This window comes from Osmia lignaria, chromosome 7 (genome assembly GCF_051020975.1).
Source record: "Osmia lignaria lignaria isolate PbOS001 chromosome 7, iyOsmLign1, whole genome shotgun sequence".
In the NCBI taxonomy this organism is placed as follows: Eukaryota; Metazoa; Arthropoda; class Insecta; order Hymenoptera; family Megachilidae; genus Osmia; species Osmia lignaria.
In genome coordinates, this window is record NC_135038.1 from 9,576,454 (window position 1) to 9,597,936 (window position 21,483).

General features: G+C 35.7%; 1 protein-coding gene across 1 annotated transcript in view; it reads left to right on the forward strand.

The window, feature by feature from the left end:
* Nucleotides 1–21,483, forward strand: part of IRSp53 (Insulin receptor substrate 53 kDa) — a 135,558-nt gene that overhangs the window by 48,277 nt on the left and 65,798 nt on the right. The window contains exon 3 of the mRNA XM_034324360.2: nucleotides 1,342–1,417. Within this exon, the coding sequence (XP_034180251.2) occupies nucleotides 1,342–1,417 (76 nt within the window). The remainder of the gene's footprint in view (nucleotides 1–1,341; nucleotides 1,418–21,483) is intronic.

Sequence of the window (21,483 nt, forward strand, 5' to 3'; positions counted from 1 at the left end):
CCAGGTATCACCCCCTTAATCATTCATTCTGGGACACCCTGTATATTACCTACTATTGTACCATTATACTAGTCCTATATATTACTGTATTATTTTGATTGGCAATTATGATAATAAGCAACATAGTAAAGTACAGGATAATCTATGTATAAAGAATAAAATAAAAATAAATTCCAAACCGGAAAAAGTCCGAAATATTAGTAATTATTATTTTTATTATCATACTTTGAACTATTTGTTATATGAAAGTTTGATATATATACTTGAAAAGATATAAACTTTTACTATAAGAAAGTGAATGTTATGAAAACATGTAGGTAACACTAATATTATACCGAACCGACATTCCTTCATTAACATAGAATTCTTCTTTAACAAAGGAACGATAGAATGATAAATAGAAGGAAAGGTTATGCTAAGAATGTTCCATAGACAAGTTGCCTCACAGACGTCAAATTCCTTGTTCAAAGTGTGCAACCTACGACAAAGACGACCGCATTCCAACACTGACGGATGACTTTTGCTCATGCACAGGAAACTAATCCGTCCAACTGACGTAATCTGATTAGCTCATGCTAGTTAACACTTGCCAATATGGCGAGCTATCGATCAAGGTCCGACGAAGACGTGAGAGTATATTTCATCGAACGCATTCATAATTACGTACTCCACTATTTTTATAATCAATTAACAGTCCATCATCGTAATAATCATTGTGATGATTCAATTTCAACTCTCGACAAATGTAAAACGTTTTAATGATAGGTGTATAGGAATTAAAGAGGATCGAAGATGGTATTAAAAGCTACGACTTATTCGTGTTCGACAACCATGCACACACTGTATAATAAAATTTTTTGTCACGTTCGGTTTGATCGATCTCCCACGTAAATTGATAGTTTTATTCTGATTCTTCACACCCTGTCAACCGAGTTGTGAAATGTTTTCCAACCGTAAAAGCAATGTTGTGTAGCTTCGAATATTGGAAAGTAGTAGGAATTGAATATTTGATAAAATATTGATACTAATTAATAAGAATTTGTGGGTACCCGAGCCTCGAGTCAGGACGGACTGGATAGGATAAACAAACTTTTAAGACACGCGAATATTCGGGTACCCGCACACCCCTATTAATTAACATTCGCAAATTACGCTCTGGAAATTAAATTATTTTCTCATAAATTTTAATTTTAATTTTGAAAAGCTTGAACTGCTTCCATCATCAATTATTTGCATAAAATTATAATAGTAAAAGAAAAAAGATAAGACAAGAGGTTAAATTTTCTATCGGATCGTTAAGAAGAAATTGCACGTAAACACGTTTGATATTTATGATTTCAGAATATTCTGGACAAATTCAATCCAGGGGCGAGGCAGCTGATCAATGCCGGCAAAGCGTATTTGAAAGCTCTTCACGGTGAGTGAATTAAATTGAATCTTTAAGAGGGAGGGTAAGCGATGCCTGGACAAAAAGACGAGCGAGTCCACCAGACAAATAGCGACAGACGAACCGATCGTGAAGGGGGATAGGTGAAAATGAAGAAAGAAAGAAAGAACAAACGAGGGCGGAGCGAGCTTTATGCCGTCTCTTGGGTCCTGTTTCAGGATCGAATTGCCAACTCGTCAGAATTGCACACCGGAGGGGTGTCAAACTTCTATTTCATTCTTTTTCGCTTCTTCTTCGCATCTCTGTCATAGTAAATACTAGGTGCTTTCTATTCTTTCGCGCGTTTATTCGACCTTTTTATACACGATCGATTGCGCTTTTTCTCATCGGTTTTCATCATGTTTCTCTCTTTTCATGGAATACGTAAACATCGTTTATTCCAACTGCTCTTCGTTGCTTATTCGACAGACTTCCCTGTTATGTTGCAGCTTTTAAAGTATTTTTATCACCGATTGGATAAAGGCGTTGGTACCGTAGAGATTCTAATTAATTTCAATTTAATTTAATATAATTCCTGCCAGTTTTCAAATACACAAAAGCACGGGAAAATATTCGAATTCAATCCTTAGATGGCGGACCATGGAGAGAGCTATTCATATTTAAAATAGTAATCAAGAAACCGTAATGATAATGACATCGAATTAATTTGTGCGCCTAATATTCTAATTATACTCTAATTCTACTATTAGAATATAATTTCTATTGTCTTAAGTGCAATTTCCATAACTAAAATAAATAATAATATTATAAGAAAAAATGAAATTCTGCCACGATTAAAGTAGTTTTCCCTTAATTCTCTTTAATTTTTTTTAATCTTCCTCCTACACTTTCTTCGTCCGATACAATGCAAAATATTAATCAAGCAAACGATACAGAACCGTTGTCACGTAACGAGGCACACAAAGGTTAGCCCCATCGCATTTTTTTTTTTTTCTTTCTCTTTCACATTCGACGTTCGCAGGAAAACATCCGAGTGTCTCTCTAAATCCCGCAGCCTGCTCCCTTTCTGAAGCCGCGGAACGCAGTCTATTATGGCTGATAACAAAACGTCATGGGGGTAGGGAAATCGTTATGCAGCAACGGCATGTAGCAAACCCTGGCGAATTCGAGCCAGCTGGAAAGCTCCGACTCGTAAGCGGAGCTTAAATCTGGCTTTGTCATGGTGAAAACGTGGAATCGAGCGTCGGGTCTAGGCGATCCTCGCACCACCTGGACGAAGGGATGACAGAGAGGGGGTGGCGCAGAGGGTGACCGAGGCCGAGAGAATCGAGCCCTCCGTGTATGGGTGGTGCAATGACAAAGGTAGATAAAGAAACGCAGACAGAGAAATGATAAAAGAAGAACTGTGAAGAGGAACAGGTATTGAATGGGACTGATGGTAGTTAAGAAAAGTGAGTGTATCAAGCAATAATTATTTAATTATTTTGGTGATCAGATATTAATTTGTTCTGTAAAGATATTAGGGTAAGTAGGGGAGGGCTATGCTGGGCCTGTCCCTCCTCCCTTACCATTCTGAAATGTTAAGATTTAAAAATTTTGGAATTTCAGAATATCGAACCACAATTTTAGAATTCCTAAAATTTCAAAATTTCTCTACGCTAAACAGTCCCAGTTACGCCAGTGTATAGAGAGAAAAAGGCATTTCTGATAAGGGTCATTGTCAGAGAAAACTGATCCCTAATGAGGGAAAATTAAAGGCAATTAAGAGCACGGAAAGCAGAGGGTTAGATTAATGGAAATAAGAGCAAGGAAGAGTGCATCTGCTGGATTGAAATAAAGAAAAAGATTGCTAGGAAGATTATGACCCGAAGAAATAACGAGATTAAGGGAAACAGGAAACGTTTATGAGTGAGTTCTTTATGGTGCCCTTGAGAACTGTAACTGGAAAGTTGGAAAATGAAAATAAATGGAAAATATCCACGATGAAAACGTCAAGGATTGAAATTCCGCGAGAAGAAAAAGGAAATCAAAGTACATAGTCAAGAGCGAAGAATAAAGAAAAGAAAGAAGATACTGTGAATCGAAAGAACGAGTTCAAAGGTGGTGCTGATGAGACAAAAAAGGAGAGAATGGAGGAAAAGAGAAGCACTATTTAACACCAGAATATGGATTAGACAGAAAATGAAAGGACAAAGAATGTACAAAGGAAAGATAAAAAAGGGTGCGTAGAGGGATGATACAGGGAAAGGGTAGAATGCATGTTCTGGATTCAAGATCCAGCTGACATCAGCCAGAAATATCAACGTATTTATTCCTGTAAATTTATGGTGAATTTTGAATGGAAAATTGCAAAATACCCAATAATTGCAATAAATATATTTCCACGACTTATGATGATAATTTTCGACCTGACTTAAATTTCAAGTACTCGTTTTCAAGTTCTCCCACACCTTCAGCTGATACAATCTATGCAAAGGTAGGTATATTCGTAACATTAAAGTGGAAAGTTTCATATTTCTGGCTTCTAGAACTAATCCACGACACCTTCCATCCTTCTTAGCAAACTCGTAAATATCTTCCTTAAACGCTTCCTTTCCTCTCGTATTTACTCTGCAAACACGTCTAATAAATTCTCATTGCAGTCGTCATACTTTGCAAACATACGTTCCCCATGGAATTCTCCTTTTACCTCTAATTTTTTATCTACTATTTATAAAAGCAACCGATAATATTCCATCAGCTTCGAAAAACATTAATAGAAGCATTTTCAACGATTAAAACGGTTTCAGCATTCCCGATATTTTTCTTCCTCGTGCAAACATTTTTTAAATAATTTCAAAATACAAACATGAATTTTAATCACGAAAAGAGATCGTAAAATTTTTTTAATTTAAAACAATCTATGATATAACAAAAATTCCAGTGAATTAGTTATTAGCTCGTATCCTCGTTTCCCGAGCTATTAATCGTAATTCGTGAAATTCCCCTGAAGCGTGAAATTCATGGAGGATAAAATATCGTAGATATTCCTCAGATTATCTTTCCAAAAGGTTGGAACATTCGTTCCTCAGTAACTCGCGAAATATGGAATTAATCTCTTGAAACTATTCAAAGTTATAATACTCGTAAAAATGGCTTTAAAAAAGAGAAAGAAAAGAATAGGAACATTTTTAAGGAAGAGTTACATCTATGCCATAAAAAATTTTACAGATCATTAAAGCTATGAATGTTATTGTATTATACGTTATAAATTTTCACATAAAGAAGAATAAAAAGAAGTTATCATAATTGCAATTTTAAATATAACACAATGTCATCTAATACATATTCAGGGACAATAGACGTAGAATTTCGAAATATTCTTCTATTTAGCCTAAAATCTAAAAAAATCTATATAATTTATACGTAGATCTAAAATCTGTAAAAATTTAGGCTGTGACCTTTTAAAAAAACCTTCCACTATCATTCAACTTTTCTCTAAACTTAACTAATGTACCTAATTATAAAAAATCATAATAAAGTTAAATTATCGTGGCTCCAATAATTTGATTAGCCCTCCTCTATGCCTCCCTCGAAAGCAAATAAAATTGCTTTTAATGTATTCGATTTTTTATTATTATCAAAAACAAGTAAATTATTTAGATGGTACGTTTCACGTGCCCTTCTTTAAATAAAGTGAGCGAAAATGCAATGGAAGGTCTGTGCATTTGGCATTCCAATGCCCTAAGAACAAGTACACAAAGAATACCGCGACACTTTTTCAGTATTCTTACTTATTCAAAGTGTAGTATATCCAAGCAACCATCTGCGCCGCATCTCCCTTTCACGGTTTCCCAACTTGGCTTCTTACACGAAACACATTCCGCGAGATTGCGATAAATTATGCAAAATGTGGAGCAACCACTTCGCAGTTTCCAACCTTGTTTCGCGAGCTCTTAATCGTGATTCCCGAAATTCCCAAGACGCGCGTAGCAAGGGTGCATACGTTACAGTCGTCTTAAGAGGACAAGTTCAGAACTTTACTTATTTTTTCCTCTATCCTGGTGAATTTCGATTCGTTGAGTTTATTCTGGGAATTTTATTAGATGCTTCTTACCATCGGTGATATCTCAACGGGGAATAGTAATTAGAGAGCATGTTGTCGAAAAGGGTTTATCTAGGAGACTCGCAAGAAAGGTGCTAAGAAATTGTTTGCGCCACTGATGTGCAAGATGGGGTAAGAAATTTGGTAACAAGCCTGGTATCTTGTGCTCTAATTGAAGATCTTGATGCAAAAACCAAACAACTCCAGATTTTGAAAGTTGTAGAAAATTGATTTAAATTAAATTAAATATGAGTTGTTTGAATGAGTTGATTAATTAAAACATTAGGGTGACAAATGGTATGAAAATGATACTCTACATTTTTGAAAAATGTACCTAGTGTCTGGTGCCTAGATTTTAAATTTTGGTTCTTGTACTAATCAGTCGGCAATGTATAAAAATATAATTAAACTTCAGCCCTATTTTTGCACCAAGATCTTCTATTACTTAATACATCTTGTAATAAATCACAATACTGTGGAAATTTTTGAACAAAATGAGCTGAAAATCAAATTCTAATCTTCCATGTGGAATTCAGTACAATTTTTCCAATTAATAATAGTAGCCACTTCCATTATATCCTACTTATAACATTTTTCCTAAAGACAGCTCAGGTGCCAGGTAGAAATCAAAAAAGAGCAACATAACATAAGATGAGTTCTACCAGCGTATCAACAGAACGCGACGGAGAATATTCCCTGTGTAAGCGTCCAATTGCTCTCGAATCCAATTGCGCCCTTTGAACCCCGCGACCCGTCTTTGTCCTCGAGTTTTCGTCCTTACGGAATTAATTCGTTCCGTTCGTTCCTTTACCAGTCGGAAGGAACTTCCCGATAGAGGATCTACCCACACCATCGAAATCTCTACTCCGCGCCATTACGTCGCGTTTCTGCAGAATCCTACGTTCGAGCAGTCGACGACAATTTATAACGAGTCGTTGAGCTACTTTGAGGGTCCTCCGATGCTCCTCCCTCGAACCTCTTCCAACTTGGATCATCCTCTGATCTGCTAACTACGTCTATTCGTAACGATCCCACTTATCATGAATGTTTCTTTTTTCTCCACCTTCGAACACGATCGTCGGATACGTGTACCTACCCTTAATGAGCTAATTAAATTCTCCGAACGATCCGATATACGGTTCGAACACTTCCTTCTTTTTGAACATATTCCGTGATTACGGGATTGCATGGAACTTTGAAGATCGGTAGAAAGGCAGTTTTCACTGAAAACTGGTATAAGGTAGAAATCAAAGCAAAGTATGCTTTATAGCGATAGATTATTAGTTCTTATGGAGATGTAAAAAATAAGTTACGAGTGTATTAGAGTCAGATAATTAAAAAGAGAGATGATTTTTCTATGGACATGAATGCTTACAATGGAGATGGATGACATTCATATATATAATTCTGTCTTTTGTGGTCAAAATTTTTTAAAACTAATTATTTACACCTAATAAACATTCACGGTATCGATATTCATAATATTATTTACCTATTTACTTTTGTTTATAATAGAAAATACTGTGTTGAAAATAATATATTTTCGATCTCTGGGAATTAATAAATTAATTAATTTATTATTAGAAATATATCTGAGACTATATAAAAAGGATACATAAAACTGGTTAAATAAAAAAAGATAAGGAAGATTCTTTTTTTTTTTAGTGGAAAGAGTAAGGTTATTTCGTATGCACGAAAAGAGCACCATGAATTCTCAGAAAAACGTGTTAAACCTTATACCCTTCTTCTCACTTACATCGCCATTACCGTAACGAGAAGGAACGGCGGTAAAAGAGTCTGAAACACCGTCGCACAATACCGGTATGTACGTCGAATGGCAATTAACGTTTTAACGATGCACTCCCACGACCCTTACCGCTTTTGCATCGAAAAGCTTGGAAGACTTTTTTCGCGAACGGTGAAACACCCTCTCCGAGACCGAAATGCTCAGCAGGGTAGCTTTTAGCGTTGAATATGCAACATTTCCACGAACACGAAGGAAAATTGCTTACATACTCGCGACACGATACTACCCCTCTTGTAAGGGAACAAGGAGTAAAATGGGGAGGCAAAATAAAATGAGATTAGTGTTTAGAAAACTTATTGACACTATATTTAGTATTATTTGTAAATATATCATTGACATTTACACCCCATAGAGTTCCTTCAGTAAACACCTGAAATACTTTTCAAAAAACTTGAAAAGTTTCAAAGATGTATTATTATTTTCAATCCTCGTTTTCAAAGCCTACGAAGGGAAGGGGGGTTAAACGTTCCGTTTGTTGTTGGACGTTCACGAACGAATCTGTAATTCGATATTCGTCGATATTTTCCCGAGTCGAGTGGAAATCGATCAGGTGGGCGGGGGTGAGAAGTGGACGACGCTAGTCAAAGCGGATGGTTCGAGTGGGTTCGATTGAAATTGCAGGAACAGGTGAAAGTAGGAAGGGTGTCCAAAAGGCAGTCGAAACGACAGGAAAATCGAGGGGAACGCTTTTACCTGCGTGGATCCCATAATTAAAATCAGTTGGATCGCCTGCTGTCATTGTCCTACGACGCTCGCTCGTCCACTTTCGCCCCTGTCCGCGACGCTCGGCGTCCCGTGACCGCGTACCGCACGCGTTTTGCGCAATTTAACGAGAAAACTTTTCAAATTACATTCTACGGTTACCCTGTCTCCCGCTCACCGACTACTGCTTTCCTCCATCCGACTTTTTTCTTCGTCCTCTCTTTAGAGCTTCCGGACACCGAGATTTACTCAACAACTTGTACGGTTATGATAAATCTCATTTGTTCTTTGGCGGTGGATTGTAATAACGTGGATCTCGCGAAACAGGAAGACGGGTAAGTATTTTTTTCGAGACTTTCCCTCGAAGAAAATCCTTTCATCGAGGGAAGAAAAAGGAAATGTGATCCTGTTTGCTGATAACCACTTATCGAGGTATCCTGTTTCATCATCAGTATTCTTTGTGGTTGAATGACATTTCTTTTATAAAAAATGAAGAAACTTTTGTATTCGTTACGCTGGATTTTATATTAGAAAAAGAAAATTAGAATGAAGTGGATTTTTGTATTCTTTGTATTAGATTTAAATTTGGCCTGATTTTAATGTTTTAATATTGAAAGAAGACAATTTTTGTGATAAACATATTACCTACTTGAAATGGAAGCATCTTTCGATAAAAATTCACATCTGGAATAAGTATTGACTTTCAAGATGCACACAATTTGGAATAATATTATTCGACAAATTCTGAAGGAAACGGGTATTTTTTGAAGATGTTTGAAGATTGTAATTCACGATTGTAATTTCAATTCAGCTACTAAATTTATTATTTTAAACAATCTTGTTAAGAAATCGAAGCATTTGATAAAATGCTTTATTTTAATAAAATAAAATTATATTTAATAAAAATGAGATTAATTAAATTCGTAATTGGATCGAGTAACTGGACTATTCGGTCTAATCGAATGTGATCGATGTATGGACATAAGTACATGGAATCGGTTTCCATAATGGTTCCATTAGTACACCCGGTATGGGTGATGTATGCGAATACGAATATCTAAGCCTAAATCTAGATTCTAAGGTATTCGCAATTAGATCAAAATTAAAGCAGATTCCTAAACTGTTACCTTATATTAAATCTATTAGAATAGTAGTGAGTGAAAGTAAGTATCACTTATGACTCATAATTTTTCATTAATAGCAATTGCAATTTCTTAATAAAAATCCAATTAACAGTTATAATTCTAAAAATCTATTCACTGATCATTATTTAGTATTTATTCTAATGGGTGTAAAATCATTGGAAACGAAAGAGCTAATGGGTGGACCTGACCTTTCATCATTTAAAAATTCTGAAATTTCACAATTTCACAATTCCAAAATCCTAGGAAGGAGACAGGGTAGTCCTAGCCCTTTCATTATTTTAAAACTTAAAAATTCTAGAATTTCAAAATGAAATTCCAGATTACCAAAATTCTGAAATGTGAAAAATAAAAAATGTCAAAATTTCTATGGTCCACCCCAGAAAAAATCTTAGCTACGCCAATGCGCAGAACATAGGAATTCGATTAACTTAAAAAGCTACTTATTTCCAGTGTTTCAAAATTGGAACATATAACTTCCAATTTGTTACAGTAATTGGTATTCCAGGTAGTCCATCGCAAGCTTTCAGGATGATAAATTGGAGAAAGGAATATTTGAACTTCCTTCGTTCCTGTTTGCAACTCACATTAAGAACTCCTTAAGACTTGAAGGAAGATTATCAGATCGGATTTTAATTAGAATTCCAGAGAAGGAAAATTTTCCGATAGAACAACCAGCAACGTAGCTTCAACTTAAACGTTACTTGATAAAAGAACATTGCATTCCTTGTAAGAGAAATAATTTTAAAAAATTTAAACACAGGTTATTGCTTTCTATACATTTTCATTATGAATTTATCATTATCTAACCATTAAATCAAATTTCTATTAAATACTACTTATAATATAATATAAAAAATAATTATAAAAATAAATTTGATAAGAAATAAATCAAATGGATCAACCTGTTGTACCAAATGCTTGGAAAAAAGGAAAGCATTATTCAATATTATGATAATAAATTTATGTTTAGAAAAATTAGGCAAACAATACAAATATTTAATTCATGGAGAAACGCAATCATGAGTGTTGCATAATTTACATTATTACTGTTACATTTCATAACTCTAAATAATTCATCAGAAACAAACAGCAATTTAATAAAGTCTCGTTTCAAATCTTCCTACAAGATCTTATTTTTAATTACACAATAGATTAACTATTGTTTAACGTAATTTTCATTATTTCACTGAAACCAATTACAGAATCGAACGAATTAATTAATGCCGTTTCCATTTCATCTTACACGTTTACCATCAACTTCCAAGGAAACGACCAGATAGAATAAATATAATTAGGAGCAATTTTCTTCTGCTAATGAGCTACCTTCTCGTGTCACTTTCCGTTTGCGAACAAACTAAAATATCGACTGCTCTCCTTCCAGAAGTATTTGTACAAAGCTTGTAGAAACTAAGGGGCTCGGAAATAGAAACAAGGGAGCAGCAGTAAAATAAGGGAAGTCATTCTGAACTATGTAGTAGTTTGAAGTCTCTGCTAATTTAAATGTTACATTAATTTCTATAAAATTGTTTAAGAAAAATATTTTTTTTCCATAATAAAAATACAGAAAGCTAAAATAAAGTTGAGAAAACTAATTCGATAGCTGCTTTTCTTATCGAAAATGAAGCGGACAGTGCAGACCCGTTCCAAAGCTGTCGAGATCTGGATAGTAAGCGAGGGATTTCGTAGAAACACTTTTTATCCCTTTCGAACCCATCGAACCTCTGAATTTTCTACGATTTCCTCCTCGTGACATCTCCTCCTTCTTCAGGTTGAAGGAAAAAAAAAAAAGAGGCAAGTGTCAGCTACCGCTTTCGACGAAGTATTTATCCGAATGGAAGGGCGGACACGTGCGAGGGTGAAACGTAAAAGCAATCAGTCGCTTTAAAAGATTCAAGAACGTCCAAAGGGAGTTCGGGATGCGCCATTATAGATTCTATTATGCACGCTTCTGAAGAGAGTTAAGGAGCCTGAATAATTCCGACTTTTTCGGTCATGTAGGTGAGAAAAATGTTTAGCACCCTTTTCCATTATCCACTCTTTCTTCCTACTTTTCCTCTAACAATTTCTTTCTAAGGACTAATGCATTCACGATGGTAATTTTACAGTGATCGATCAGATTGCTATGAAATTATCATTAATTTTAAATTTTGCCTTCTGTTTTCTTTCATTATATAAAATTTAAAGTATCAATCATCAATGATTCCCCAATTAGATAAAATAATAACTTTACTCCTTTCAACCCCTGAACAACGAAGCCTGGGTCTTTCGTAACCCAAACTTACAAAACGTACATACAGCAGGATATTATCCTAAAATTAAATGTACAATTTTTAAATAAACAGCGTAAAATTTGAAAAATGAAAATAGTATGAAATACAAAATTGAATTAAAGTTCTGCTTCTCTCCATGGTCAGTCGTCCGGGGGTTAACGGATGAAGATACCTTTTTAGGGGGAGAGGACGGAAATAGGATGATGGAATCACGTATCCGACAGAAAGGTTTGATAGCGACCAATAAGTAAGAGAGATTCAATTATTTTTGGTTGGTGAACACCTCTAAGTAGCCCTTTTCATCGGCAGGATAGGAGAAAGATATGATATCAAGGTTTCATCCCCAGTAACGATGAAAGGATTCCGAGGCTTTTCATTCTGCTCGACAGTTCTCTCTCTTGATACAAAAGAGCTATTTTACCGAGATATGTATTATTGCTTGCTGCCTCTTGCTGTATAGCGGCTAAGAATTATCGAGGGTTGTTTCCTCTCCCTTCATATGGGGTTCGAATTGCGTGATTCGATGGAAACTATTTTCTACCTCGCCATTTTCCTTATAGAAACTTGATTCGATCGCGAGTGTACGAAGTGTTTCTATTATTTCGTCCAGTCCCAGTACATTGTAATTAAAAATGAATTTTCAAACTGTTATTAAATCATCACGAATAATACATAAAGAGATCATTGAAATCTTTTAAATTAACTCGAATCCATGTCGACATTTTTTTTATTAATGACTCCAATTATTATGGAACAAGCATTCTCGTAATAATAGCTCGCTCGAACGAGGTGAAAAGTAGCGAAAAGATCTTTTGTTCATTCATTCCGTTTCCGACGACTTCTTTTACCACATATTTATTAAACGCGAAAGCTCGTTTCATTTTTTTTTTTTCTTTTTATTTCGTTTTTCAAAGGAACGTTTGCGCGGTTGTTTTCCTCTGAACGAGAGACGCCGAGTGCTCGACTTGCATTATGATAAAGCGACGGAAGGTATCTCCGGTCCTTTGTTCATTCAACGACACGAAAATTTGTTTAACTCGAGTAATTGTTGTTCTCCTCGCGTCACCGTTCTGCTCTTATCAAGTCTGTTCCACCGAGGTAATGCCCTTTGTCACGTACTGCTAAATGATGTTAAGCAAATTGAACGTTGCGTTGAGGGTGCTTCAAGCTAGCCGTGATTTCACCTCCGCGAAAACATTCCGTTCGCCTTCTCGTACTTTTTAAGAAATTCCTCGAAACAACTTTCATCGCAATCTTTAACTCTTTTCCTCGCTATGGATAATTATAATCATTCATTAAACCTCGCTGGGTCACTATAGTCTACTAATGTAAAGTTTTTACATTGCAAATGTAAACAGCAAGTATACTAAATTTTATAATATTTAATAATTAAAAAATTATATCATTTTATTCCTAAATTATTTCTAATATTAATATCGTTAAATTAAGACTGAGAAGTCCTGCTTTCTCTATATCGCCATTTTCATCAATGTACATATATACATATGAAATAATTTGTTATTTCATATAAAAATATGATTTCTTATTTTTTGCACTATGTTACAATTCATTATTATAAATACTTGATGATGAAATATAAATATTCTACTGGGTATTGTCTGCTATCTCCGTTCATAAAGAAGCTATTAACTTGTCAGATGTTGAAGCCTCTTCACCGTGAAATGCAATTTTCTCGTTTGACACACTGCTAGAGTACACGATTAAAATTCCAGAATGAGATATTAAAAAGACTCTATGAAACAGGGAACGTCTTCACGAAGACTTTGAGAAAGTTCTACGATAAAGAACGTTTAAGCTACACTCGAGATTAACAATTCATAAAATGTGTCAATCATCGACCAAATCGATGATTTTTAATAATTTTGAACGATGTAGAAAACTATTTGATATTTATAGATCATTTGTCACAGAGGCTTCTCAGTATTCCATCCTTTTCTTTCTCTATCGTCCCTCGAAAGGGTTCCCCTGTAATCCAATTTACCGGTTGAATGATATTAATGGTTCGGAACAATATCTACTTTTACCCGGGAAAATTATTCCAGACAGAGTAATCCTCAAATATTGTGCTTAATGGTTTCGAGATTTCCAAGATTTCCCTTTCGATTTTCCCGTTTCAACGATACCTTTCGTTTCTTCGGCATCGTTTTTTCACCCCGTGCAAACCCTCGAGCGATTAAGAAACGCTCGACGAACGAGTCGAGTGGTTTAACGTCGAATATCGTCGGGAATTTGACGGGAAAACGATTTTGATTCTTCGTCCTCTTAGTGAATTTAAAGTGACTTTCAATGGCAGACGGATTCACCGGTTCCCTACCAGACCTGATTATGCCAGCCGATGAATTTGCAGCGGAATATTCGTTGACGAACAAATTAAAGATCCATTACTTCTATCAACATTTTTCAAATGATTCGTATTTGATAGCATCCAATTCGATCAGTGATTTAATCTTGTTAAAGTCTTTCATTCGTCGATTAATCGTGATGTTTTAACTCTTTAATAATTACATTTAAGGAACTTGATCCACATACCATCAAATAATGGTTTTATAACTTGATTGTATGAAATCGAAGATTAGAAGATAGCAAAGAGATAAGATTGTATAAAAATAGAGTATCTAGTATCTGAAAATGAAATTCAGCTTCGTATAACATCCAATTAGAAAAATAATGTGTCACGGACGTCGGCAATGCCTTAGAAAGAAAACCATGCCCTTTGTATCAAAAGGAGTATCGTAATTCGCAGAACCGATTAAACCGATTTGTCGATCCTCGATTGCCTTGGTGCCGCAAAAGGAAGAAACAGCGAGCCCGGAAAAAAGACGAAGGCTTCGGAGGGTGACAGAATAACGAAATTAAAAGCGTCTGCTGTCGCAAGCTAGCGAGGGTTGCCCGGGGCTAATAGCGGCAGCAAGGCTGACGCTCGGTTCGCTGAAAATAATAAAATAGTACACTGACAGCCGGCATTGTCCGGAATAAAGTTTACGTTTCGTCCTCAGCGTTCGTTCTACACGTGACACTTTTTTCCCCTCTCTTCGTGTCATCCATTCGAAACAATCTGGTCACATTTTTCGAACGATCTTGTCTTTTATTTCTCCACTCTTCTCACTGGAATATTATTTTTATTTCTTTTTTTATTTATTAGAATTTATTTAGTTTTATTCGCGTTTAAAATTGTAGCGGTTTGCCAGTTTTCACCTGGTTCGTTTTTATTTCCTCGCCAACGTGGAAGGGCTGTTTCTTCCCTTAGCGGCGACGCGAATCCGCGAAACTCCCACGGGAATGCTGTTTCACGGGGATAATAAAGGAATGGAATGACTTTAAAGTAGATGAGAGACGGGCTGAAATTCCTCGGTGAACCGAGCAGACGGCGGCCACGCGTCTGTGTCAAATATGTGTTCTCATTCTGACACTGTTTTACACCCTTGCAACCTAAAGTAACACGAAACCGTGTCTCTTATCGTTACTATTATCTTTGCTTTTTGAATAATAAAATCTTTTGTAAATATACCAGTGAATCTATTAATCGAAGCCTAGATAGATTATCTAAATTTTAGATCATTAAACTCTTCTTACAGAGGAGAACGAAAATTACGTAATTTTTTAAGTCCCAAGATGGCTTAACCCTTTCGGTCCCTAAATCAGTCAGGATAACAATAAGAACAACGCAAACAGCTCGACGAATTCGTATTCGTTTCTCAAACATTTTTCTACAAAATTTCTCCGGAATCTCGATAAGAGTGCAAATAAAATACGAAACGAGTCGAACAAGCGAGCCGACAAGCAAACAAATGCTCGGTGGCTCGTAACAACTTCAATGATGAAAAGGAAAGGATAAAAGGATAGATGGGTCGAAACGGGGGCGGGGATGATTCATCGGAAGTACGTGACAGTCTGTTCGCAAGCAAATGCGAGTGTAACGATATTACTGCGAACTCCACAATTGCGGTATTGTTAGGCTGTTGGGGTCGAACGAGTAGACGCGCAAATAATGGGGAGAGAAACGTTCGTCTGGCTATATGCAACGTGGACCCATAGAGAACGGGACGAGGGTTGGAAAAGTACGATTTCGTCGTATATCTTCGACGCTAGACACTCGACACGGTGACGGAAGGTCAGGGGGTGCAAACTGATTCGAAATGGAGAAAGAATGGCAGACATTTTCGGGGTTACGATACCCCGTGCGCCCTGATACCGACGACGTTCGGCCAGCCTTTTTGCTTGGGCTTTAGTGGCCCCACCAAAGGGGAGTTTGCATGAATACCAAGGAATTGATTCCGTTCCAACGAAACCCTAGACGGTCTTTATTTCGTTCGTGTGAACGACTATTACTCGAATTTGATCCCAAGGGTTTTACAGGGGATACTAAAAGACGTGGCTCTTGGAAAGTGAAATTGCGAGAATTGTATGGAAAAATTGTTATTTCTTGAATTTTGATAAATAATTTTGTAGAATATTGATTCAATGATTCAATTCTGAACGAGAAATTTCAATTCCTTATGCAATGGCTGGACGTTTCTATTTTCCATCACAACAGGAGCCACTGTGGGGCGAGCATTCTGGGGAGCAATTTGCGCCCCATCCATTTTGCAGCCTTCCACGAAATTGAAATAGATTATTTATCTTCTTCCATGTTTAATACCCACCAATTTTTCAACGAAACGAATTGTTGCTCAAGATGTTCCGGGAGTAAAACGCGAAGAGGATTCGAAATTGGGATAAGAGGAAAGAAGCTCCCGTTGAAAAAATATCGCAAAAAGATATTCAGAAATATACGAAGGAACTGGTTTCCCGTAAACGATATATCGACTTACAATCGTTCCAAGAAGATACCATGAGAGGACGTCGAGTAGGCGAATAAGAATCAGAAAGGGAAACACGGAGAGAAGAAGCTGCCCTGCAATAGGGGATGATTTAGGATTTCCTGTTACTACCCTCCGGATTTTTCCTACCACGACCCTATGAAACATCGTGTACACTCGTGTTCAACACGATGAATACTCCAACCAAGTACCATTCTCAGTGTCTAATTTAAAAAGAAATATTGATTACTCTTGAAAAATTTTACTAAACGATTGAAGATCGATGCTGAGCAAGATTATTTGAAAAAATAAATAGCAACCAATTTATTTTATTGGAATATTTATTCAGTATCAAAAATAATAAATAAAAGAGTAAAGAAAAGAGTAATTGTAAAATATCTCAATTTTCAGACGATAGACCATGGAGAGCCTCAATTATAATTTAATTTTAATTCCACATTATTCTCCATTTCTAAACTTTAAACTGTTCAAGAGTTAGTTTCACCTTCTATTTTTTTAGTAAAAATGAAAATAATATTTTTAATATTATTTGCCAACACATTGCTTCCCATGTAAAATACTTTTTCCCCAAATTTTACCCGGTTCTGTTAAAAAGTAAGGACGTAGAATTATTATAATTTATTATTATCAAAAATTCTGAAATATTATTTCCACGTTAAAATGAAAAAGATCATTGATTCATTCATAACCCGCTCCTCTTTCTTCATCATTCACCCTCATACAATAAAAGTTTCGAAGCGAATGAATAGCAGTCGCGAAGCGTATTTAGTGTAATTTATTCATACCCGATCTCCACTTATTGCGGCATTGACGAAGTGTACAAGTAACGTTTCTCGGGCGGAATGCAATCGACGGAAGTGTTGGTGGTAGGGTGGCGAAGTACGAGGCACGAATATTAATTGGTCTTAATTATGCGCGGCGGAGGGCTCGTTTTAACGCGACCAAAGTTTTTCGCGACACCCACCAACCCCTCTCTCTCTCTCTCCCTCTCTGTATTCACCCCTTCCTTCGTTCTTCTTTTATGGACCCTTGCTCGATGCAAGGGTACATGGTGACTTTAAAGGAAGTTACCCGGCACGGAACGAAAATGGTCCCTCGACGAGTTTTGCCATTGTGGTTTATCGAATTTTCTCTTCTTTTGCAAAGAGAAGTTTCGAGTGTCTGGCCACGATTACATTCAACCCAGACACATTTCAATTAACGCTCGGGGTCTTTCAACAGATTTCTGATTAACTTTACATCCCATTCGAGGAACCAATGATTACAAGGAAATGGAAAACAGAACCTTGAACTTGATTTTTTGAAATTATAGTTGAATAGAGGGGGGCATAAAAGTGTCATGTCAGAAATTACGTATTTGGATATAAAGAATCTTACCTGCAAATTTAGTTAACCCTTAAATCAAGCTAGGCTTTTGGACTCACCCTGGTCAATATTTACATAATTTATTGATTGAATTTATTAACATTTCCATCCCATATTTGAGTTCTTATTGAACTATTTACTTTTCTAATAATAGGAGGTCAAACTGTCACCAGTAATGACCCTTAATAGTCAAAGCCACCCCTATGGGGACATCACACTTATACATTGTATTATAGAAAATGAGAGGCTCTTATATAAGAATATGTAAAGAATTTCCTTATGGAAAAAACAATTTTAAAAAATTATTAGTATTAGAATAATTTTAAAAAAATTATCAGTATTATAAAATACAATATTAATACCAATAGTAATGCCAATTATTAGTATTATAAATGTTAAGAAATAAATTCTTATTTGCTCAATTTTTCAAAAATTTCAATAAAATTTATAGAATAATATTGAAGTTGAATTCGAAATGAAATAATTCATTGCTATGTATGTGGAATTGCGGGATGTTCGATGGTATGAATGTATTTTCAGCACGCTTGAAGTGACGAAATTCTCATTGCCGCGAGGAGGCTTTTTTCCCCCGCCCCCCATAGAAAAGCCTATTTAGCTCGCACGATGTAAATGCAGCAAGTTACGGAAGCGATTCTCCCCGAAACTTCCAATCTCCCCGGGCGAGAAGGAATGCGATTAAGCGTTGATGGCTTCCTAAATGCAAACAACCCCCGAAACCGTAATCACCGGAGACAATCACGCCGCGACAAAGGGTAGACAATGTTTTACCGAAGAAGAATAAATGACAGAACCAAGCGGTGGAGGGTGTCAATTAAGTGACACCTCTTAATTCGTAGCCCTCCCCTTGGGAAAACAGCTTTCTCGTGCCACGTGGACGTTTTCATTGAACCTGTCACACGAACGTGACGAACATTACAAGTTTCAAGAAAATTATCATATATGAGTTATGGACTTTTTATGACAATTATAATCATTGATGTAATTAGGTAGGAGTCAGGGTAGGTCTGGTCCCCCTAAAAATTTAGATTGACGTCATTCAAAATTGCAGTTTTAAGACTTCAGAATTCCAAAATTCCAAAATTCCAGAATTCCAAAATTTGGAAATTCTAAAGTTCTAAAATTTCTATGATTATTATTATCCAAAAAATGTACAAATAATTATTTGTTGAAAAATAAACTGTTAAATGTTGATTTGCAAAATTTGCAAAATTAGTGTACCAAGAATTTCACAATAATGTGATAATGAAATTACTCGATCGTTAAGAAAACAAATAATAAATTTTCCTTCTCGATCACGAGAAATACAAGATGCAAGAATTCAATCGAGCGGTTGAAAATCAAAAACAACCCCATTTGAATCGCTACCCCAGCAAGAAGGACCACTGATTTCAACCGGAAGTCGCGTTACAAAGCAAAGAAACGAAGAAAAGGTGCCGCCGTGTGTGTTATTGCGTATGACACGCTCAAACGAGTAGCGTGGCTTATCGTGAACCGGAAGGAGGGTGGCTGGAATTCGGGGGTTACTTGATCTCTACCCCTTCGACGTCGCATAGCATTTCCCGACGTGCTGGCATCCACCCCCAACCACCCTTACGACGTTGAGGTCTTCGTCCTCTGCGTCATCTCTATTCTATATTATCAATTCTCTTCTCGTTGGGTCTATATGACCCGAAATGACGTATAATGTTTCGAAATATATTTTCAAAAACTAATTTTTCAGTATATTTAATAACTACAGATTTTCAAAAAATAAAAATATCTTCATCTTTTGAAAATTTCATAAATGATTAATTATTTTCTTAATTTAGAAGGGAAAATGTATCTCTTTCATTATTACATTGCTGGTGTTGATGCAATTGTAATATATGAAATTGCAAAAAAATATGTAAATTTTATGGTGCGTCTGAGAAAATTAAATAAATTGTTTAGAATCTGTAAAATATGCAAATTGTGCGAATTAACTTTAATTTAATTACTACTACCAATAACTCTATAATTTTATCTAACAACGAGAGTCTATTATAATTATAATCCACATTTACCAAATGTGGAATTACAAAGTTTATTAGTTCAATTTCAATTGTTGCTTTGAAAGTTTCTTATATAATTCCAGAAAATAATAGAAAATGGATAAACATTATTTTGGAATCGATTCTACGTCGAGTTATTAAAAATACTATTACAAGAGGCAAATGGTAACTAAAACAATATTTAAAGCAAATCCAATAGAATTCGTATCCTTCAAGCGCAAACTAATATTGGCTGAAAAGCAGAAAAAGCTTCCTGCTTCTTGTTTGCCTTTCATGTTTGCAGACTCGCTCGCACATACTGTTTTTCGTGTTCTTCCTCCAAGCGGAAACGCTTTGACTTGCAAGAAAAGCTGTAAATATTACAGAATATCCGGAATGCAATAGGCAAAAGGGAAGATATCCGCTTAGAGCGAATTTTCTACATTAAAATTTAATTAAGAATCAACATCCTTATGTCAGGAAATTTTGCATTATTCAGAATTACATTACATGTTTTTATCTCAGTGTTTAAATTTCAACCTTTTCGTCTCGACACATAAAAATCTTCAATTTAAAATTTCTCAAAATAGGCTATGGGAAAATTTTATAATGCAGAATTTCTAAAGGAAATTTCAAGTTTTATTCTGCGAAAATTGTACAAATTTCCAATTGACATTTCAAATCTGTAAACAACTGTCTTTATTTCGTTGATTATCATAATTTCAAAACGAGATAATTCTGTTCGGACAAAGAAGTAACGAAAGGGTGAAGATCTTTACGGTTCGAAAGAAGCGTCAGAAGTTACGCGCCTTTCCGCTAGAGAATAACGGTTGTTAGCCAGGTAATAGGAAAACTTTTCGGTATCGAAGATTTCCATTAATCTGCATTAATGTTGGGCCAGAAAGCTGGGGCAATCATTTCTGTCTACTCTTTGAACAGCTCGTAACAGGCCACGATAAACACACCGACAAGTAATCAACTCGCTAAGAAACTTCTTACTCTGCATAATGATAAACGATGGTCGCTAAGATAATTAGCTTTTAAACTTCAATGATCGGTCCCACCTTGGACCACTTCATTTATCCTATTACATCTAGAAATTCATTTACTTCAAAATTAATTAATAATAATTATGAATAGACCTCTTTCCCGCCCTTAACCGGTGGACCATGAAGAGAGCGTCTCAATTTTAACTTAATTCTGTATTTTTTAGATTATTTTCATTTTCAAAATTGTACACCGTTCCTCTAAAAATTATTCTCCTAATATATGAAAATTTTCCCTCTTGGAAACAAAAATCATTATAAGCTTGAGTTACGATTGACCCATCGTCTTCTGATTTGAGGAAAATAATTTTAACATAATTTTATTTTATTTTTATTATTGATTGGATAAAATGAAAAAAGATTCTTACATGAAAGTGCAATTCATAATGCCCCAATTACCAGCAGAATTCGAAGTTGTAAAAATGCGCAAGTTAAAGGGTTAAAGGAAAGTTCGATCAGGATCGTGAATATTCCGTCGAAAAAATAACAACCCCGAAGAAAAGTTTCAACCGGTATTCTTATTATTAGAATGCCGTGGCAAGAAGCGCAGGAAAGTTCCAGGCACCGTATTAAAATTTTTACGAGCAACCGAGTGGAAAACTAAGTTTCTCCTCTACCGGTGTTTCCCAGACCGAAGTGTGAAGTTGTACGTGTAAATCCGTTCGTTCCTTAAGAAACTTCTCGTTGAAACAAGGAGAATATCTTCTTACCCGTTCGCGCTTTATTACCAGCGGAGTCGCGCCTTGTAAAAGCAGTCTACCATTGGTTTTTTTTATTCTTTTCAAGATAGACAAAATATTTATGAT